The sequence below is a fragment of the Candoia aspera genome, chromosome 12 (assembly GCF_035149785.1).
Source record: "Candoia aspera isolate rCanAsp1 chromosome 12, rCanAsp1.hap2, whole genome shotgun sequence".
In the NCBI taxonomy this organism is placed as follows: domain Eukaryota; kingdom Metazoa; phylum Chordata; class Lepidosauria; order Squamata; family Boidae; genus Candoia; species Candoia aspera.
In genome coordinates, this window is record NC_086164.1 from 6,587,728 (window position 1) to 6,607,437 (window position 19,710).

General features: G+C 40.6%; 1 protein-coding gene across 5 annotated transcripts in view; it reads left to right on the plus strand.

Annotated features, from left to right (window-relative positions):
• Positions 1–19,710, plus strand: part of GRIA3 (glutamate ionotropic receptor AMPA type subunit 3) — a 121,664-nt gene that overhangs the window by 55,470 nt on the left and 46,484 nt on the right. For all 5 annotated transcript variants that reach the window (XR_010068639.1, XM_063313337.1, XM_063313335.1 and 2 more), the window contains exons 5-9: positions 9,411–9,464; positions 11,665–11,826; positions 16,930–17,097; positions 18,075–18,179; positions 18,975–19,082. Coding sequence is in view for 4 of the 5 variants with exons in the window: in XM_063313337.1 (XP_063169407.1) it covers positions 9,411–9,464; positions 11,665–11,826; positions 16,930–17,097; positions 18,075–18,179; positions 18,975–19,082 (597 nt within the window). In the remaining variant the exon portion in view is untranslated. The remainder of the gene's footprint in view (positions 1–9,410; positions 9,465–11,664; positions 11,827–16,929; positions 17,098–18,074; positions 18,180–18,974; positions 19,083–19,710) is intronic.

The window sequence follows — 19,710 nt, forward strand, 5'->3', positions numbered from 1 at the left end:
AAATATGCTCTGTGGCAACAATGATGTAATTGGATTGAAATTATTTATAAAAAGTTTAAATATTCTAGGTTGCAAATGGGTTTAAACATTATTTATGGATAGTTTAAATATTTTATAAACCCGCTACATAGGGGGCCTGTCCCTACTGTTTTGCGAAGCACCAGGCACGCTGCAGCTCTATAAATAAGCCTAACTCCAGTTTTATGACTTGGAATTATCGAGAAGAAAATATGGACAGACCAACTGCATCTATTTTATTCAGCGAGATTTTCCTTCTGAGGAACTATAGCCTGAAATGTCATAGAATATTAGAGAACTAATTTTAAGTCAGTGGTGGAACTGACTGATGGCAATGATCAGCGAGTCTTCTCCGTTATAAATAAATTGGAAGGAATGATTCCGACTGCATTCGGTTTCCAATTAAGCTTTGGGGTTAATCTCCCTGGGTAACTTGGATGCTTGGTTTACATCTTGCTACATTTTGAGGTGAGCAGAAAGGTTGCAAAAGAGTGATTATTACGGGGTCCAAGATATTCTTTCTTCTGGAGTTGCACTGTTAAACAGTTGTTAGCAATTGTGCATGCTTGGTCTACATCCTACAGAATGGATGTGGATCTGGCAGGCTACTGAAACACTATTGGTTTCAATATTTGTATTCTTATATATCTTCACAGATTTTTTTTCTTTTGCTGGCTAACAATTCTGAGCCCTGATATATTCCTGGGAGATTTGACTTAACAGTTATAAACTTTAGCTCAAAATACTTGTTTTTGTAGGGATACACATATTCGGCCAAGGAAAGTTATTTCACATATAACACCAGTAACAAGATGTGTTTGCTATATAGTTTAGTGGAAAATACCTACCATTCTTTTTCTGAAAGCAAAAGTTTTGTGTGTGCAATGGGTAATAATCACTGCTTCAGGTAAAAAGAAGATAAAGAAGGATAAGTTAAGCTTGCCAGTTAAGCTTGCCTTCTAGTGACTACATGGACATATCTGTGTAGTTTTCTTGGCAGCAATTATGAAACGGTAAGTTCTTTCCTTCTTTTCTAGCCTACAACTCTTGGATTTTCTGGTAATCTTCATTCCTTGCTCTAGGGGAGTGGAATAAATCCAGATTGGCAGCTGAGTTTGATTTTGCCTTCCTTTCTATTGGACAGGAACATGTGTGCTGTGCATGGACTTCTGTTTTCCAGCTGCTCAGCAGACTATGCTCATTCAGGAGGCCATTTCACTTTGGCTAATGATAGAACTTTAGGAGCCAGTTTGGTGTAGTGGTTAAGGCATCAGGCTAGAAACCGGGAGACCGTGAGTTCTGGTCCTGCCTTAGGCAAGAAGCCAGCTGGGTGACCTTGGGCCAGTCCCTCTCTCTCAGCCTTAGAAAGCAGGCAATGGCAAACCACTTCCAAAAACCTTGCCAAGAAAACTGCAGGGACTTGTTCAGGCAGTTGCCAGGAGTCAACACAAACTCAAAGGCACAAAACAAGAATTATAGAGCTGACCCTGCAGGTTTTGGCAGAGTTCATTTCACTTCACTCCGCCTAACGGTAGAGCTGAGAGCCTGTGTGATGTAGTGAAGGTGGAGGAGTAGGAAGTAAGGAGAACTAGGTTCTAGTCCTCCCTCAGGCATGGAAGCCAACTGAGTGACATGTTCATGCCTAGACTGGGAAGTCAAAAATCATCCCTGAAGAAGGCAATTCTACTGCAAGAAGAAATGCGAAAGAAAACTGCAAGGATTTGTCCATGCAGCCACTAGGAGTGAGAAAGAAAGGCAGAGTCAGGCCTGCTGATTTCAGATCCAAGTTGAGGAACCCAAGTTGAAGATTTGCAGTCTGTGATAATGACCTCATGGGATGCCTGATTGTCCTGGTTGAAACTTGAAGAGCAACTGTTTTCTTTTGGGCTAATGGAAGTCAGGTTTGTTTAGTTTAGGCTGATCGATTTTGCATAGTCTGCCATAAGCTTTAACTTCATTCTTTCCAGCTTAACACTCTATTATCTCACAAGGTAATTTTCAAAACACTCCTTAGATCTCTGCAGTTAGGGATACTTGAGTCCTTTTGCTAGACAACTGTTCCAGGCTGATAACAAAGGATAAAACTTTGGATCTTGATTGTTCTTCCCCTGAGCTTCAAATAGGATTTACTCAACTGAAGGAGAGGAAAGAAAGCCAAATATCAACAAAAAGGGGAGAGATCGTGTAATAAATCCTTTGCACTACCTCTGGAGAATTAGATGGGTATTATCCCAATCTCCTAGCCACTGTAGCAAAGAGTTGTTTGTTTTCCCTAAAAGGGAAAGTACTTTGGGGTTCCAAAAGTCTTAGAACTAAGGAAGTATGAATTACTCAAACCCAGAGCAGTTGCTTGGATCCAGACTAAGTTGAAATCCCACACATCTGCTGGGTAGGTCTGGTAGTGGAAAGGCTGGGTGGTGACCTGTCAGCGGCCAAATCTACCATTCTTCCTAATTTGCCCAGTTCTCCTCTGCCTCATAAAAGAGCAGAGGCCAGGAGTGGGGTTATAGGGATGGCATCAGTTGGTTGAGTCACCTAACTTCATACTGGCTAGGCAGAAAGTCTCCAGAAGAATAGATTCCATCTAGTGATGGAATCTGAGCTATCAGTATTTCTCGATCTCAGTGACTGTGGAACTCAACTCCCAGAATTCCCCAGCCAGCATGGCCTTCCCCATGTAGGACATTCCAGACATCACTAGTGTCACTTGTGAAATTTTGGAGGGCGGGCACTATTTAAAATGAGCAATCCATCACTTTTTGGCTCTCTGATATCAAGACACAGTTCTGCCCATATACCCAAAGTTCTTGCCATCCCTTGTTATAGTCACAGGTGTTTTTCTGTCTAATTTTGTCTGACATCTCCAAACCCACTTACTTGGCCTCAGAGTCCCAGTTATGGGGCGCCACAAGGATCTATGCTCTCCCCAGCCCTATTTAAGGTATTTATGTATGAAACTGCTGGCAAAAATTATGTATCACCATGGAGTCTGGCATCATCGTTTATTTATTTATTTCAGATTTAAACCATTTAGATAGCCAGCCATCTCACAATGGAGACCCTGTGTGGTAAGCAGAGGATCCAAAAGAATAAAAGATTATACAAAGAAAGAGGAGGAGAATGTTTTCCCTAGTGAACCGTCTAGAGTCACATGATTGCAATGGATTAAAAATCAGATGACTCAGATGGTAAAATAATAATGGAGAATGGAGAAGCTAATATTTAGGCTGGTTTCTGGAATGAACTGAAGGGGGTATTTTCAGAAGGCCAGATGGAGAGGCATTGCTTGGGCTTGTCTTAATGGATGAGGTGGAGGTTATGCAGGCTATTTAAAGCTAAGCTGCTAGTCCAGTACCTTAACCACTACACCACTCTGGCTCGCGTGTATGTCTCTGTGTGTCTGTTTCCTTCTTCCCTCCCTCCCTCCCTCCCTCCTTTCTTCATGCTCTGTTCCTTCCTTCCTCCTTCCTTCCTTTCCTCCTTCCCAAAACTGCTTTGGATAACCACTACACTGTGTTGACTTTCATGGGAGAGAAGCGCAAGAAATTAATTAATTAAATACAGCCCCTCTCCCCCAGTTTGATTCAAAGGGAATTTCCAGCTATTTTAGAAAACCTTCTAGAAGAAGGCAGTGGCACACCACTTCTGTAATGCTACCAAGACAACTACATGGAGATGTCCATAAGCCACCAGGAACTAAGGTCAGCTTTCAGCTGTGTTCATATTCAAGCCTGGTCTGCAAAATGTTTGGGATGCTTCCCTTGCTCAGCCTTCCCGACTTTATCATCCTGAGTTCCCTATCTCTGCCTCCTTCTCTTTCCTCCCTGCCTAAGACCTTTTTCCATTCTTGCCACCCATGGTCAAAGCTTCTCCTGAATACTGCATTTGTTGAGCTGTCAATATCTCTTTGATTCATTGATCTGCTTGCAAACTGAGGAGAAGGTCAGTAGAATCAAGCAGAAAAAGATGAAGAGAAATGTCCTAATCCAAGGGGAACAAAAAGGCGCTGACAACTGACTTTTTTTTTTCAGATAACATGTTTATCCAAAGCAGTTTTCTCTTTCAGAGATGTCAGTTGTCTCCCTTGGGTGACAATTCTTGTGAGTCCCATATCACAAACCCAGGCACTTTTTGCAAGTAGATGTGCTGAGGGCAGGGCTAAGAGAGTCCAGATGTTCCACTTCTGTTTGAAGGCATTGTCTGGGTGAAGGGATGTCTGCTTCATCATAATTGTAATTGGCCGTAAGAAAGAAAAGGAAATCAGGGTCTTTCTAATGAAGATTAACAGCTCTTGATAGAAGATAGAACAAGGACCAGTCAACCAGTTTTTTCCACTAGGGTAAGAGGTATTTCCAGTTAAATTATAGTTACTGTTTCTAAATTTGCAGATATATCTCTAAGTGAGCATATGTGACTGCTATTTCTTGAAAGCTTGGGAAAATAGAGACCCTTTTGCCTGGTGTCTAAAGGTTAGTAACTAAGGACTTTCTTAGGGAGAACATTCCTGAGGTACCATCATCAATATACTTTTCTTGACACACCAATCACATCCTCTTAGGTGGAGGAGGAACCTGAAGAAAGACCTCAAGTGAATACTGTGAGAGCAAGCAGGAATAGTTGCAGGAAAAGGCAGTCCAAAAATTCTGATGGGCTTTGGAAGTTTCAACAGTTGTCCTCCTCAACTGACCTCAGAAACTTTCCAGAATTTAGCCAATTTGTTTAAGCAGCAACAAGATAGGACATTTCTGCTGACCCAATCAGAAGTCTAGTTGCAGTCTTCTGGACAAGATGCTGTATCCAAACTATATTCAAAGAAGGCTTTACATATAGATTATTGGAACTGCAGTTTACAGCAGGAGCATCTGTTTATGGGGCTTTGGAATAAAGGGGAGGCGTTTGGAATAAATGGGATCAAAGGAATGCTGCATAAAACTTGGCAGTAAGACGATGGAATTCGTGTGTCCCTATCCTTGTGAAATGAGAAAATCTATCAGTTGGGGCTCTGTGTGTGTGTGTGTGTATAAGAGGGAACGTTGATAAGTATATTCTCATCAACATCTCTTGAAATTCCTTTCTTTGAAGAAATAAACCAATTGGATCTAACAGTGATTTCTTTAGTTTCTTTTATACAGCATCATATTTTAAGGGTGATGCTAAAGGAAGGAGACCTTCCTTCTCCTTGTCTATCTTCTTCCCCCTTGAAGATAAATATGATTGCAAAGCTAAGACTCTCAACAAAAATCTCCATGCTATTGCTGTGGCTTCTCTGTCAATTTTCCATGGGCTTAAAAATGAAAATGTGCAAACAGTTGAAGGAATGTCTATGTTCTGCTGTATTTCTGTTCTGCACGAAGGCATGATTAAATTATTATTAAATTCATTTGCTCCTGAAGGTCTGATGCCAGTGTGGTTGATTGGTTGTGATAAGCTTGCCTCTTTTTCTATTCTGATCCTCAAAATATTGTTGATGACTTACATGCCATTTGCCTTAAGCTAGAAGGATGGGCTGATTTTTAAAAGCACTATTTTTGATTCCATTAAGCTTAGAGTTAAAAAAAAATAAAAACTGGCTGTGCTTCTTCTGGAAATGCTGCATTTTCTAATGCTGCAGCTTGCTTGTTTAATCCTGTGTGCAGCCCTTTGAATCTCTGCTGGAAATCTATTAGGTTTTGCAGAAGCTCTGCAGAGTGTCGGGCACCTTGTGTTGTGGATCCAGCAAAATGGGGTTGGGATGTGCTGATCTGCACCAAGGAAGGAAGGAAGCAGATGTGATAGGCAAAATAATGGGGTGGGGGGATATTGGGTCTAGTAGACACCAAGGGGCAACCCAAGATATTGGGTCTAGTAGGCACCAAGGGGCTGTATATCAATGTCTCTCAATTTTAGCAGTTTTAAGGTAGGTAGACTTCAACTCCCCAGCTGGCTGGGGAAATCTGGGAGTCGAAATCCACCCACTGTAAAGTTCCCAAGGTTGAGAAACGTTGCCCTATATGACTAGAGCAGAAATAAGAAGTTGCAGGATCTAGTTGACCTTGGCTGATTTTCAAAGTTAAGAAAGAGCAGCTCTGGTTAATACTTGGGATGGAGACCATCAGAGAATGTCAGGGCTGAAAGCTAGACTTAGAAGGGAAATAGAAGAAAATCCCAGAAGAAGACAATAGCCTTTCCATAATGAAGCCAAGAAAAGTGCAGGTATGTGTCTACATGAATCTCCAGGTGTCAAACTTAACTCAAAGCTGGCTTGACTTTATTGAATTACATATCAGATTTGTATCCTACTTTTCTCCAGGAGTTCAAAGCAGTATATACAGCACCCCTTCTTCTTGTTGTTGCATTAAGCCACTAATCAGCTCCCATTCCTGCCTCAGCTTCCTTCCCTTCTCCCATGGAGAGCTTCTGATACACACAGTGGTTCTCCACACCAATGAGGCATCCAGACAAATCAGGTTCCTCAATCAGTGGAGAGTTTCTTGGCACTTACTCTTCTACATGCAGAGGAGAATGAGAGGAGAACAAGGCCAGTATGATGCTTAAATAGGACTAGAAAAGCTAAGCTTTGTAAGACCTACAGACATCTCAAAATAAACAGGCCTTGTGTCTGCAATCCAACTTAAAACCCTTCCTGTTGTAAAGAGAAGAGAGAGCAAACAGCTCGGAATCCCACAAGTATCTTCCCCGGCTTCCAAACCAGGTTGCATGGAGGACATTGTGCAACCAAATCAGCACACAGTAGTCTTCCCATACCGACCTTTGGCTCTGTCTTTGAAATGGCTTTCATGGTACCATCTCTTCTGTTGTTCCAAGCCCACTGGATTTAGTTTAGGGGTGTTTTGCTTTGAAAACTGGGAAGACATTCTTCTGGGATAACTGAGTTGTTCATTTTCATATTAAATTTCAGATGCGCTACATCTAGAAGCAGACTGCCTTTTTTTCCCAAAGACAGGCTGGCCAAAAAGAAGTAATTAATGGCCTGCTTTCCATTCGCCCACGGGAGTGACTGAACTTTGGGGTGGGCAAGGGGGAAACTGCAGATCTGTGTGTGGGTTGCAAACATTCAAAGACCAGCTGTGAAAGATTGCTCCCACCTACTCCCGGCAGGAGAATGACACACTAACGATAATTTATGGAGATGCAGAAGCTCTGTTCCCCCCCCCCCCATTGAAAATTAGCTTCTAAGAAGCTCTTTCTCCCCCTTATCATATTGAACACAACTTCATTCTGACATTAATTTCTGTTGTCCTGGTCAACCTTTCTACCCCAGCTGCCTCTCTTAATTTTGGAAAAGTCTTTTGATTTGAAATTAAAAAAAATGGGAAACTGGCCCACTGCAAAGCCACCTTCTGGCACCAGTTGCCCTTAGGGTACGGTAAAAGAAGTCAAGATGGCAGCTTCATAGGTGTGATCCAGGCTCCACCTGTTTTGTATGTATATTTTGTGCCATAACCTGCTGACAACTTATTCTGGGAACTTCATCATTTGGAATGGTGCATCAGGGATCCATCTAGGCTCATAGGTGTCCTTCACACATGAAAAGGACCAGGGCAAGCTGGGTTGCAGAAAGCATCCTGGGAGGCTAGAAAAGCGGGATCAAAAAGCAACCTCACCAGTTTGCCTTCTGGAAAATGGGTGTTATGTGGCTGGTTATGTCCACTCTGAAGGCCCATATGTGGATAAGCTCACCCTTCCCATTGCAGCCATTTTTTTGAGTGTGTGTAGAATATGCTCTTAGGGAACACAAAGCTCCTTTTGTAATCCAGGGACTCGAAAAGGTGTCCTATCCATGTGCTACTTGGGAGATTCCAAAGTGAGACGTCATGTGGAACTTCTATCCCCCTTATTTGAAAATGATCCTAGGATCTGGGCAGGGTTCCTCCTTCCTCTCATAGAGGCCATCGGGACCATCAGCCCTGTGAGGAAGTGTGGTAAGTCAATCTCTTCTGAAACTGGGGAATATTAAGTAGATACATTTTCCTTTTCCTTTCCCTTACCTACAAGGATGAGAGAGATTAGAAGCAAGTAGATTCCAGGTAGGACCAGAAAACCCAGCCTGAAATTATGGGAGATGTGTTTATGTGTGTGTGCCTTCAGGTCAGTGTTGACTCCTGGACAAGTCCCTGCAGTTTTCTTGGCAAGATTTCAGAAGTGGTTTGCCATTGCCTGCTTCCTAGGGCTGAGAGAAAGTGACTGGCCCAGGGTCAGCCAGTTGGCTTTGTGGCTAAGGCAGGACTAGAACTCACGGTCTCCTGGTTTCTAGCCTGTTGCCTTAACCACTACACCTACCTGGCTCTCATAGGAGATATAATCCAGCATCTCTGATGACCACCAAGTTGGTAAGGCTAAGTTAAAGCAAAATACTAATCTTAGAGTACAACATTGGCATTAACTCAATAAAGTTTATGGATTAACTTTTTGTCAAAAATCATCCAAGATTGATTGCCAGGAAGATTGCAGCTGCATTCCAGAGACCACATTCCGGATGTGTATAAAGTTCTTAACAACATTTCTCATTCCTTAGCAACTGTAGAGATTTCTCCATGGATACCTGACACATATTGCATTATTGTGCTGTTTGATACCGTCAATGTCCAGTAATACTAGACATATTTAAAGCAAATTCTTCTGATGTTTGCCTTATTATCTGATATATTACAATGGAAAGCATGAATTCTATGTTAAGGGGATCTTGTAACGTGGGCATTAGTGTACAGTACAATGGCTTGTGGATGAGCATCATCTGATAATGGAAATCCATTCGTGAAGTTGTTCTCAGCATGTCTACACACAGGAGCTTGGTGGGAAAACTTGTGGTCCTTAAACGTAGAGTATGAAAATTGCTATTGTGATATAGACTCTACCTTGTAGCAGTGCACGCTTCCAGATCATGGACAGAAAACTTTGCAAGATTAGGTAATGGGGTGCCTCCTGAGTACTTGGATGGGATGTCCTATGCACAAGTAGTGCTAGCCACCTCAAGCAGATCATGGAATCCCAGTTCTCAATCACATTGGGAGCAGCTTCCGCCATCAGATGTATTCCTTTACAAAGAACTATTAATTTAAACATGGAATATGCATGAAAACTCTCCTCGGCTAAGGGCTTTGTGATGCATTCCCCAGTTTGTGGATTTCAGTAGTGGAATCCATGCATATATTGCTCCCCAATCTACATTTGTTTAGAATATTTATTTATTTATTTATTTATTTATTTATTTATTTAATTTCTATCCCGCCTTTATTATTTTTATAAATAACTCAAGGCAGCAAACATACCTAATACTCCTTCCTCCTCCTATTTTCCCCAACAACAACAACCCTGCTTTTTCCTTAAAACAAAACAATTTTATTTCTGCAAAGTGCTTCATCTTGGGTTTTTCTTCTTTTCCTTTTATGCAGGTTGCAGTCCTTAGTAAAAATTCCAGGAGTTATCACTATATGCTTGCTAATCTGGTAAGTCCTCTACACACACACACACACACACACACACACATACAGTTCCGAAAGAAATCCAGTGCTTCCTTTTCTTATTCTTAATATAAACCTACCTAATTGGTTTTTCCAAAACCTCATAAACAAAAAACGAAAATGCAATGATCCTTTGATATTCATCATACTGTATGTCTCCAAATTTTTCATGGTGATGCCTTATCACACATATACAGATCCCAAAATGAGAAAGAAAGCTCATACATTAGCAAGTATATTGATGTACATATTTATTAGGGAAAACATTAACATAGAAAATGTGAATAATGGTGAAAATAATTAGAAATATATAAGGGGATGTTGCTTGCAAAACAAAAATGCCTATAGAGACACATGGAAAACACACATTTGGATATATTATTATTATTATTATTATTATTTTATTATTGTTGTTGTTGTTGTTGTTGTTCCCTTTTTCTGGAGACTCTTATAAAAACCAAAAGCATTACCAGAGAAGTGATAGAATTAGAAGCTGAGCTAGATCAACCTGGAGTGTCAAGACTATCAGGCCCTCTATTGTTGACCAGAGAAAGGCGACAACCTAAGTGATGATCTTTTGTTTTTAAAGACCCTAAACTACTCAGGGCTTTAATAATCAGTACTGAAAATTAAATCCAGAAAGGATGATGTGGAGATTTAATACATGACAAACCATTTTAGTATTTAAACAGAGATTCTGACGTTCCCATCAGAGTGTATCCAGAGTACAGTGGCTTTTTGGATCTGGACTAGAAATGATTTCTCAGATGTTAAAGAAGCTTCTGAATCAGCCAGAAGTCTCCAACATACTTGTGAACACTGTGAATCAGCTTTCATGTTCTAATCGTTTAAACCTAACTGTATCATCTGTATTTCCTCTCAAATTAAACAGTTTGATAATCCACATCTCTTTTTAATAATATAAAACTCACTCTTGGGAAATACAGCATTGGGCTTAGTTACTTTATAGTTTGTTACAAAAAGTCAAAGTTAATCCATAGTTCCAGCTAATCAAGTTGCCAGGCTACTTAACAACACATGCCTCCAATTCTGGCAATATAGCTAAAGCTTATTGTGACGAGAAGGAAAGATAATGGGCTTTTTATTTAATAGCTTGCACCTTTCATCTAATTTTTGAATGTACTTTGCATTTAAAATGCATTTAAGTGCAGTTTCCAAGCACCTCCCTTGTTATACTGTATATGTAAGTGTGTGCAAAACACAAACAAACCTTGTGGGTCCATGCGGCCTTGGGACTTAAGTGGTGCATCTCAATATACTTCTGATATGCCTGAGAGCCAGTCTGGTGTAGTGGTTAAGGCATCAGGCTAGAAACTGGGAGACCAGGAGTTCTACTCCCACTTTGGGCACAAAGCCAGCTGGGTGACCTTGGGACAGTCACTCTCTCTCAGCTCTAGGAAGGAGGCAATGGCAAACCACTTCTGAAAAATCTTGCCAAGAAAACTGCAGGAACTTGTCCAGGCAGTTGCCTAGAGTCAACATTAACACAAAAGCACCCCCTCTACCCCCAAAAAAGTCTGGGATACGTCCATGCCAAAATACGTATCTCTGATACATGTAAGTATATATCAGCTCAACGGACATGGACACACTCATATGGTTCACTTGGAAGTGGTGTGGAAATGGTTTGCCATAGCCTTCTTCTAAGATTCTTTTCAATCCCCCTGTCTAGTCTACCCCCTGGAATTTTCTGGTGGTTTCTTGTCTGGATACTAACTACAGCTGGCCCTGCATAATTTTTTTTAGATAAAGCAAGTTTGGCTAAGATGCTGCCACCTTGCAGTCTTTCAGCCCATGCTGACCATATCCATTGATTGCAGCCTGGGACCTCAAGCCGTTCCTGACAAAACTGCTAAATGTTAGCGGTCCTGTTTCTCACAGTTTGGTGGCAAAGTATGACATCAACCTTGAGACAGAATAAGTACGCTTTTCAAAAAAGGGGAAAACCCAAATCCTAGCTTTGCCCATGGGTGTGATAAAGCTTTATCTCTTCCCTCTTATCATTCTGCCTTTCAAATGGTTTATCAGAATGGGAACCCACCAACTGGACTCAGCAAATTAACGGCACATTTAAACCTGTGTTTCTTTTCCAAGGTTGGAGGCTGTGTTTTTGACTGCTTCCAAGCTGAAATAAACCACTAAAATGTTTCTGTTGCCTTTCAAGGGTTTTACAGACATCTCGGTGGAAAGAGTGGTCCAGGCTGGGGCCAATGTAACTGGATTTCAGATTATTAATAACGAAAACCCATTGGTCCAACAGTTTATGCAACGTTGGGTAAGACTTGATGAAAGGGAATTTCCTGAAGCCAAAAATTCTCCATTAAAGGTAAGTGTTGCAGACTACTGGAAAGAAGGTGGTGGGGGGAGGAAAGGACTACCATTTTCAGAAGACATAGATTTGTTGAGTCCTCTTTGTTTGTAGCTCAGCTGTGGATGCTGTGGGTTGAGTGCTAAACTTTTATTTGTTTTGAACAAGACTTAGGGATCTAGTTGAAGACAAGACTCCACATCACTGTGAACCACCTCTAACAAGTCTTAAACTTTGGCTTACAAACCACAATGGCTTGACTCAAACAATCTAGGTTGCGCTGTAGTGAGACCTTTGAATCAGGCCATGCTTTGCATGCAGAAAGTCACAGTTCCAGGCCTGGTGTCTTAGAAAGCTTTCAGATCTTGAAATGCTGGAAGCCACTCCCTCCAGCTTTATTTCTCCAAATAGATGCCTCTCAGACATGTTGAAATTCAACTCTCCTAACATCCAGTTACAGTGTCTGGGAATTACAGGAACTGAAATCCAATTAGATGGAGGTAACAAGTTGGAAATGGCTGATGTAGATAATACTGAGCTAGTGATCTGATTCAAGGTAGATCATCTTCCTGCATTTCTCATACCTGATTGCTTCAATACATTCAGCTGAATATAAATAGCTGTACATTCAGCTATTTACAGTAGTTTATTTTCCCTGTTCTGTTGAATGGAGGAAGGGTGGTGGACAGGGTTTTTGCTGTTCCATGACTCACTCCAGTGATAGCTTGCAAGGTGCATTCTTTGTTGGTCAGCTGGAAGAAAACAGGATGAGATTGATTGACTGACAGCATTATTTGGGAATTCCCTTCAACAGCAACAGAAATGAAGACAACTGTGGATTGATATTGAACTGCTTTATGAGGTTTAGGAGCTGATATGCTCACCAGAGTAGGACACATGGTATAAATCCATCCACCCACCCACCCATCCATCCATTCAACAATCAGTCAATCAATGATGGCCTCTGATGCAAAAATAATAATAAAACTAAACAAAACATGTCAAGGAGCCAAACTGGATGAGAGAAGTCCAAATTACTCTTCTCTACAAGGAATAATAGCATGACATCTTCCCTCTGGCCATATCTGTCCTGTTCTGATGCCAGCAGGCAGCTCCATAACAACAGTAACCTGAAAGAACACTGATGCATAAAATCTAACATGCATTAGCCCAGAATGAATGAGCAATTCTTACATTTTATCAACTGTATAACTGGGGCCTGTGCACTTCAAGTGCTGTGTTTTTGTCTCTAGGCAGAACCTTTTATATCCTTGCTTATTTCTTGATTCACTTTGTATCCTGCCATTATTCAGGAGTTCAGGACCAGAGTACACACCACTCCCTCCTCCCATTTCTGTCCCCCACAACAACAACCCTATGAAGTTGGTTGGGCTGAGATTGAGTGACTGGCTTAAGTCACCCATGAGCTTCTCTGGCTGAGGGTGGACTTCAACCTGGTCCCAATCCAACACCATAGGAAGTTTCAGAGGGTGGGAAGGTGTGGTTGAAGCTGATATGATCCAAGGCTGATTGCACATTGCCATAAATAAGAGCTCTGAATCATATCTTAATGCTCTTTAACTACAGTTAATTTAGGAAAGAGCTTTTTTCACAGTAATGAACTCTTCTGCTGTTGTATTTATGTATTTACTTATTAAATACATTTCTACCCTGTCATAATGAAAATGACTCCCAGCAGCTTACATAGAATATAAAAAGAACCATTTAAAACCTCCACTGTCCCATGTAAAACAAACAGGAACTAATAAATAACAGTGGTAAAGACCACAATCAGCCACACCACCAACCCCAGAAAAAAGCAATAAAAAGCCGGGGTGGGGAAGAGGAAAAGATGGCACCACATATAAACTCAGGGGAAAGTTTTCCTCTTTAAATACTCTTAATGTTGAGAAACACTTTGGATTTGTAATACATGAACAGTGTTTATTAAACTGACAACCCCACCCCTTGGGGGGGGAAAGTAAATTTGATTAGGAAATAAAATTGGCTAGAGATGAGAGCCTGGGTGTTTTAATTTATTCAATATTTCATCAGCTCTCTCCTTCCCTCTCTGGCTTCACATGTTCATGCATTTGTTAGCAGAATATGAATAAAATAGAAAATTAGATTTGTCTCTTGGTATGGTGTGGAAGGGATGGCAGGACGGTTTCTGATAATTGAGGCAGCCTGATTGGAAAATTGTGGGGGGGGGGTGTTCAAGAAAGACAATGGCAGGTTTATGTAACGCTTAATTGGCCAGCTATTGGAGAACAACAGTCGGAATTCTTTGTGCAAGAACAGCAAGCAAAAAGTAGAAATTTCGTCTCTGGTGCATATTATAGAATACTCTGTGATATGTAAGGATTTTCAGTTTTTCTAAACAAGGAACAAACTTTGCCTAAAACCAAAAAAAAGTCAGGTGGAGGAAGTTACAAAGCAAAATGGGGAAGAAGCATAGCTCTGGGTTAAGCCCACAGGCAAGGTGTAGATCAATCTCTAGGTTGGGCTGGTAAGAGGAGGAGAACTGTGGTGGTCTACAGTAGAAGGCATCTGCTATCTCCTTTTCAGACCGGATTTTTATTAAAAGTTATCAGCTTTCCATTCTTGTTTGTTGTGTGGAAGCATTCTCATGAAAGCAGCAAGCTCCTGCAGATGTCCACATTATGCCTCCTGTTCCTATGAGATTTTCCCTTGTAAACCCTGTTGAATTAGCTCACCCTGCCTGTGACTGTGTTTCACAAATCCTGTTGATTATTTTGTGAGGTTTGGGGAGCGAAGAATCCAATGGCCCTATTTATGTTTTTGTTTGAGTTTTTTTTCCCTAATAACCATATCGTTACCAGTGTTTTATTCAACTGATTCTTTTTTCAGCTTTGTTTCCTGGTCTTAGCAAACCCATGTCTGGTCATATTCCATATAACACAACATCAGCAAAACAACTGCATCTGTAATCGTTCTTGCCAACAGAATGCTGGTAGTTTTTGATGAGCGCTAGCTTGCAAAGACTTCTTTCAGCTGGTATCACAATCACCAATATTGTGCAAAAAATTCATAGCGCTCTACACAATTCATTGAAAATTAAGGGTTGATTTCATTTAAGATGATAAGCGGTCTGGCATATCTTCTTTTCCAAAAACAGACCTGCTGGTATTTCTGTTATCAAAAGAACTTCTTATAGTCTTTCTCCCCACCCCCCACCCCCAAGTGACATCTATTCTATCTTGCAGTTCATTCTCTTCATCTTTCTAGAATTGAAGGACTAGATTAGGCTGATTAATCTTGTGGGCGAATGGACGAATACTCCTGTACAACCTATTAACTTCTTCGTTAATTTCTAGTAAATCACCCATGGATTTTAGCCACAATGGCTGGTTAATTTTGTCAAATGTGATAACCAGTTATTCATAGATGCATGTGCATGTATGGTACAGAATGCTGACCGTGAAAATACAATTTATTCAGAAAAGAGACTAACTTCTAGTTTCAGAAAGTCCCTCTTTATCTGAAGTAAATATAATACATTGGGTTTTTTGGGGGAAAAAACTGGCAGGGGTGGAGGGGAGATAAAAACCATTGAGAGATCTTACCTTCCTGTGAGTGGGAAAGTTTATCAGATTTATAAACTCAATCAGAACTGTAATTTTGAACCTCATGAAAAAACTGTGGAAGTGTCCTGTGAAGGTATTTTAGGGTAGAATAATAAACAGATTTATTGCTAACTGCATGTGTGAGTTAACACAAAATGCAGCCCAGAGAGATATACTTCATAGTTGTTCTGGTTTTAAAATCAGACAAGCTGTGTTGACTAATTCATTTTTTAACAAAAGGAGAAGGTTGCTACAACAATTTCCCCCCTTCACCGCCCCCCAAGGGAGAAAAATGGTGTCATATATTATTGTCTGTGTTAACATTTGGAGAAGGTTACTGTGATAATGCCACTAGTAATCTAAAGACATTTTAAAGCTTCTGGAGAATGGGGTTGAAGAACAAAACAAAACTCTCTCTGGAGAGTAAATTTGCATAAAATTGGGAGATGCATTTTTGGCACAGTATGTCTGCACATATCAGCTCTTCCATTCCATGCACTTTGTAACTGTTCTTGTGGTTTGCTGTGATTTGTTGTAAATAATCCTATTTTTAATGGAATTTTACATTGTTACCCATATCAAGGGTTAACATGCCTACTGGCACTCTCATGCCACTGCTTTAAAATGGCAGTCTTGGAAAGAGGACCATAAATGAGGCACAGAAAAAGATAGGACAACTCTTTCCATCTTTCTTTTTTTAGCAATAGTATAATTTCAGAACGGTACTTAACACCTCAAGGAATGTGGAGTGGTTATTATTATGTAATTTCTTACTGTGCACACTCAGAAAATGATCCAGAAGAAGCACTTCAGACCTCCATGAGGGCAAGCAGAGAACTCTCTCTAATATTGGTTAAAATTTACTTTACTAAGCTGATTCATTAAAGCAACTGTGACCCTTAAAGCAGCTGCATCTTTTTGCTACAGGCTGAAAAAAAGACAGGCTGCACACAAGGTCTTAAGAGCCTTCTGAATCATTTTTTGAAAATTGTACAGCTGTAGAGGGCAAAGGGAATGGCCTTGAAGGACAGGAGGAAAAGGTGTTACCAAGGCAATGGTCAGATAAGAGGGGCTTGAACCGGTTCCAAGAAACTAATTTGAGAAAACATCTGAGTCACGCCCCTCCCTAGTTCACACAAAGATAAAGTGAGTGAGGAGGAAGCCAATTCAGCCTTACAAGATTCTGTTTAAGTGAAAATAGTCCTGACCTGCAGTATATGGCATTGGTTTCTTAGTCTGGTCTACCTTATAGGGCTGACACAGCCTTGCTAGGTATTGTGATATTACTCAACATTGTTTAAGGAGGGGAAAAAAAGAGAGAGAGAGGGAGAGACCTCTCCCACATTGGGGGAGAGGGGCGGTAATATAAATCAACAAAAAAAAAAAAACCACCCAGAAGGTAATGGAAGTGATAAAATAGCATTAATAAATAAATAGCACAGGAAATACATAAAACATACAAACAAACAAACAAATAAATAAATAAATTTGTGGGATGAAGTTCACTTACTTGTCTCTTTTACATCTCCTTTAGTATACATCTGCATTGACCCATGATGCAATACTTGTCATAGCGGAAGCGTTCCGGTACCTCCGAAGGCAGCGGGTAGATGTATCCCGGAGAGGTAGTGCTGGAGATTGTTTAGCCAACCCAGCTGTGCCCTGGAGTCAAGGAATTGATATTGAGAGAGCATTGAAAATGGTAAGGATTTAAGCAACAGCATCCTATATCATCTTAGTGAAAGCCAGTTTGGTATAGTGGTTAAGGCTCCAGGCTAGAAACCAGGAGACTGGGAGTTCTAGTCCACCTTAGGCCTGAAAGCTGGCTGGTGACTTTGGGCCAGTCCCTCTCTCTCAGCACACAACATCAGGCTTGGGCAACAAGCCTGTCAGTCAATTCATGTTGCAATCAACGGATCAACATTTGGTTGATCTGAAAAAGAGGACCCTGCGCCTGCAGGAAAAACACTAGGAAGAAAAAAAAATCCTATATTCCAAGGATAGCAACCTATATTTTTCTTGTCAAAGGCTTTATTTTTTCACTTACTTACCGTTCTTATTTACTTACTTGAGGTCGATCCATCCATCCAATATCCAATGTTTTTTGTATAGTTTACAAAGTTACTTAAACCATTAGAAGTTTCTAAAATATGTTTTATCCCCGCCCCAGAAAAAACCACCCAGAAGGTAATGGAAGTGATAAAATAGCATTAATAAATAAATAGCACAGGAAATACATAAAAGACAGAAAATCAACTGCACTGTAGAATAGGCACTTAAAATCAAAATGCACTTTTAAAAATGTAGAAATACTTGGGATAAGAGAATGAGCTATTTTGGTTCTGGAAGGATATTAAGGTATATTTTTGCCAGGCATATTTTGTTGTGAAGGTCTTTTCATAAATGCCCCCCTAAGTGAGAAGAACATCCCCATTAGGAGGGGGGGTAGATACAGTTGGCAGAGTTAGCCAAAAGTAGATAGGTCAGCCATTCTCTCTCTTTTGGAACCTGAATTTGTGACATGCTTAAGGACAAATCCATCTGCTGTTTGATTTTGATGGAATTGCTGAAAAATGAGTTTTTATGGAACAATGGTTCTTGTATACTGGGCAATGCATGGATGCCAATTTCTTTGCCACTTTCTATATATTGTCATCTTGCAACTTTACAATTGTGAAGGTTCAAGTTCAAGGAATGACAGGAAATATCCAGTTTGACACCTATGGACGTAGAACCAATTATACGATTGATGTGTATGAAATGAGACCTGGCGGGCCACGGAAGGTAAGCTGCAGTTAGGTAAATGTAGAGACAAAATCACTCTCTGCCCCCCAAGTTGTTATAGGAAAAGATCGGTTGGATGACTGTCAAAATATCAGATGAACCCACGGGATGGAGAAAGGAATGGATGGATTTCAGGTCCAGCTCCTAGGTATCTTTATTTTGACAGTTTACTCAGTGGAGTTTTTAAGCAATGTTGAGTCACAAATTTTGTTACATAAAAAAAATTGCCCAGTGACCTACCACCAGATACTAATCTCCCTAAGGCCTGGGCCTGCTACAGACAATAAGTCTTGGATCAGGGAAACTTGGCTACAAATATATTTTGCCCATGGAGCTAACTAGATTGACCTGGGGATTCAAGAGACTGAAAGAGAAGAGACAAAGTGAAAAAGTGAGGAGGCTTCAACTAAGATCCCTATCAAAGGTTTTGGGGCTGTCCAAGTGTCCAACTAGTCACATACTCCCCACTCACAAGTGGCAACATGATGCTAATCCTGGGCACTTTCCAGTTCTCCTCTCCAAAAGTACACCATAGGAGGGCTTGTTCCCACCCTTGTTACTCCTATGAGAAAGGGGAGAGGAAGGAATTTTAAAGGCATGTTTTTAAAAGGAAAAGGGAAGCCTACATTTTTTAGTCTGAGAATGTCCAGCAACTTCTAGTTACAGTGAGAGAGGAGAAGCCCATTTACCATTGTACAGTAGTATCTATCTATCTATCTATCTATCTATCTATCTATCTATCTATCTATCTATCTATCTATCTATCTTGAATAACATAAATTCACTATCTCATAGGCTGGTTACTGGAATGAATATGAGCGATTTGTGCCTGCAGTCGACCCTACCATTTCCAATGATACATCCTCAGTTGAGAATAGAACCATTGTGGTGACTACCATCCTTGTAAGTTGCACACCAGCCAGTGTGTAATTAGCTTATAGAATAAAAAGCTGACTTTCTCCAAATGGGGCATAAGGTGATTTACCTCCCTTTAGTCATTGTTTTCTAAACTAGACTCCTTCAGGTCAAACTCATCTCCTGATGTCTTCCTGGACACACACATCCATGTAGTTTTCTCAACAATGATATGGAATGGAACAAGTTAGCTATTGCCCTTTTATCAGTAGCTTAACCTGGTGGGAGACATGACCTAAAGCTAGATTCCTTGTCAGAATGAGAGTCATTGATTGATTAAGAATTCAAGACTTTACAATGTATATCAAGGTTAAAGAATTAGAGGGAGTTGCAAAACAAGAAAAGGGGAAAACAAAGAAGAATGAGAGAACTACTCTGAAGAGGCTGAATAGCTGTTACCCTAATACATACATGCAGAGTTGACCACATACAGAACTAAGTAATTGCAGCTCAACTTTAATCAGCCCAGGAAAATGCTGCTACGGGAACAAAGGGCAGAAGACAAAAACTCTTCCCCCTTTTAAAAAGTCTTTGAAAATCTCCCCTAAGAGATCTCCCCTAATACCTTCTGGCTTCTGATTAGTTGCTCAGTTTGATCTTCCCCAGCTTTAATAGT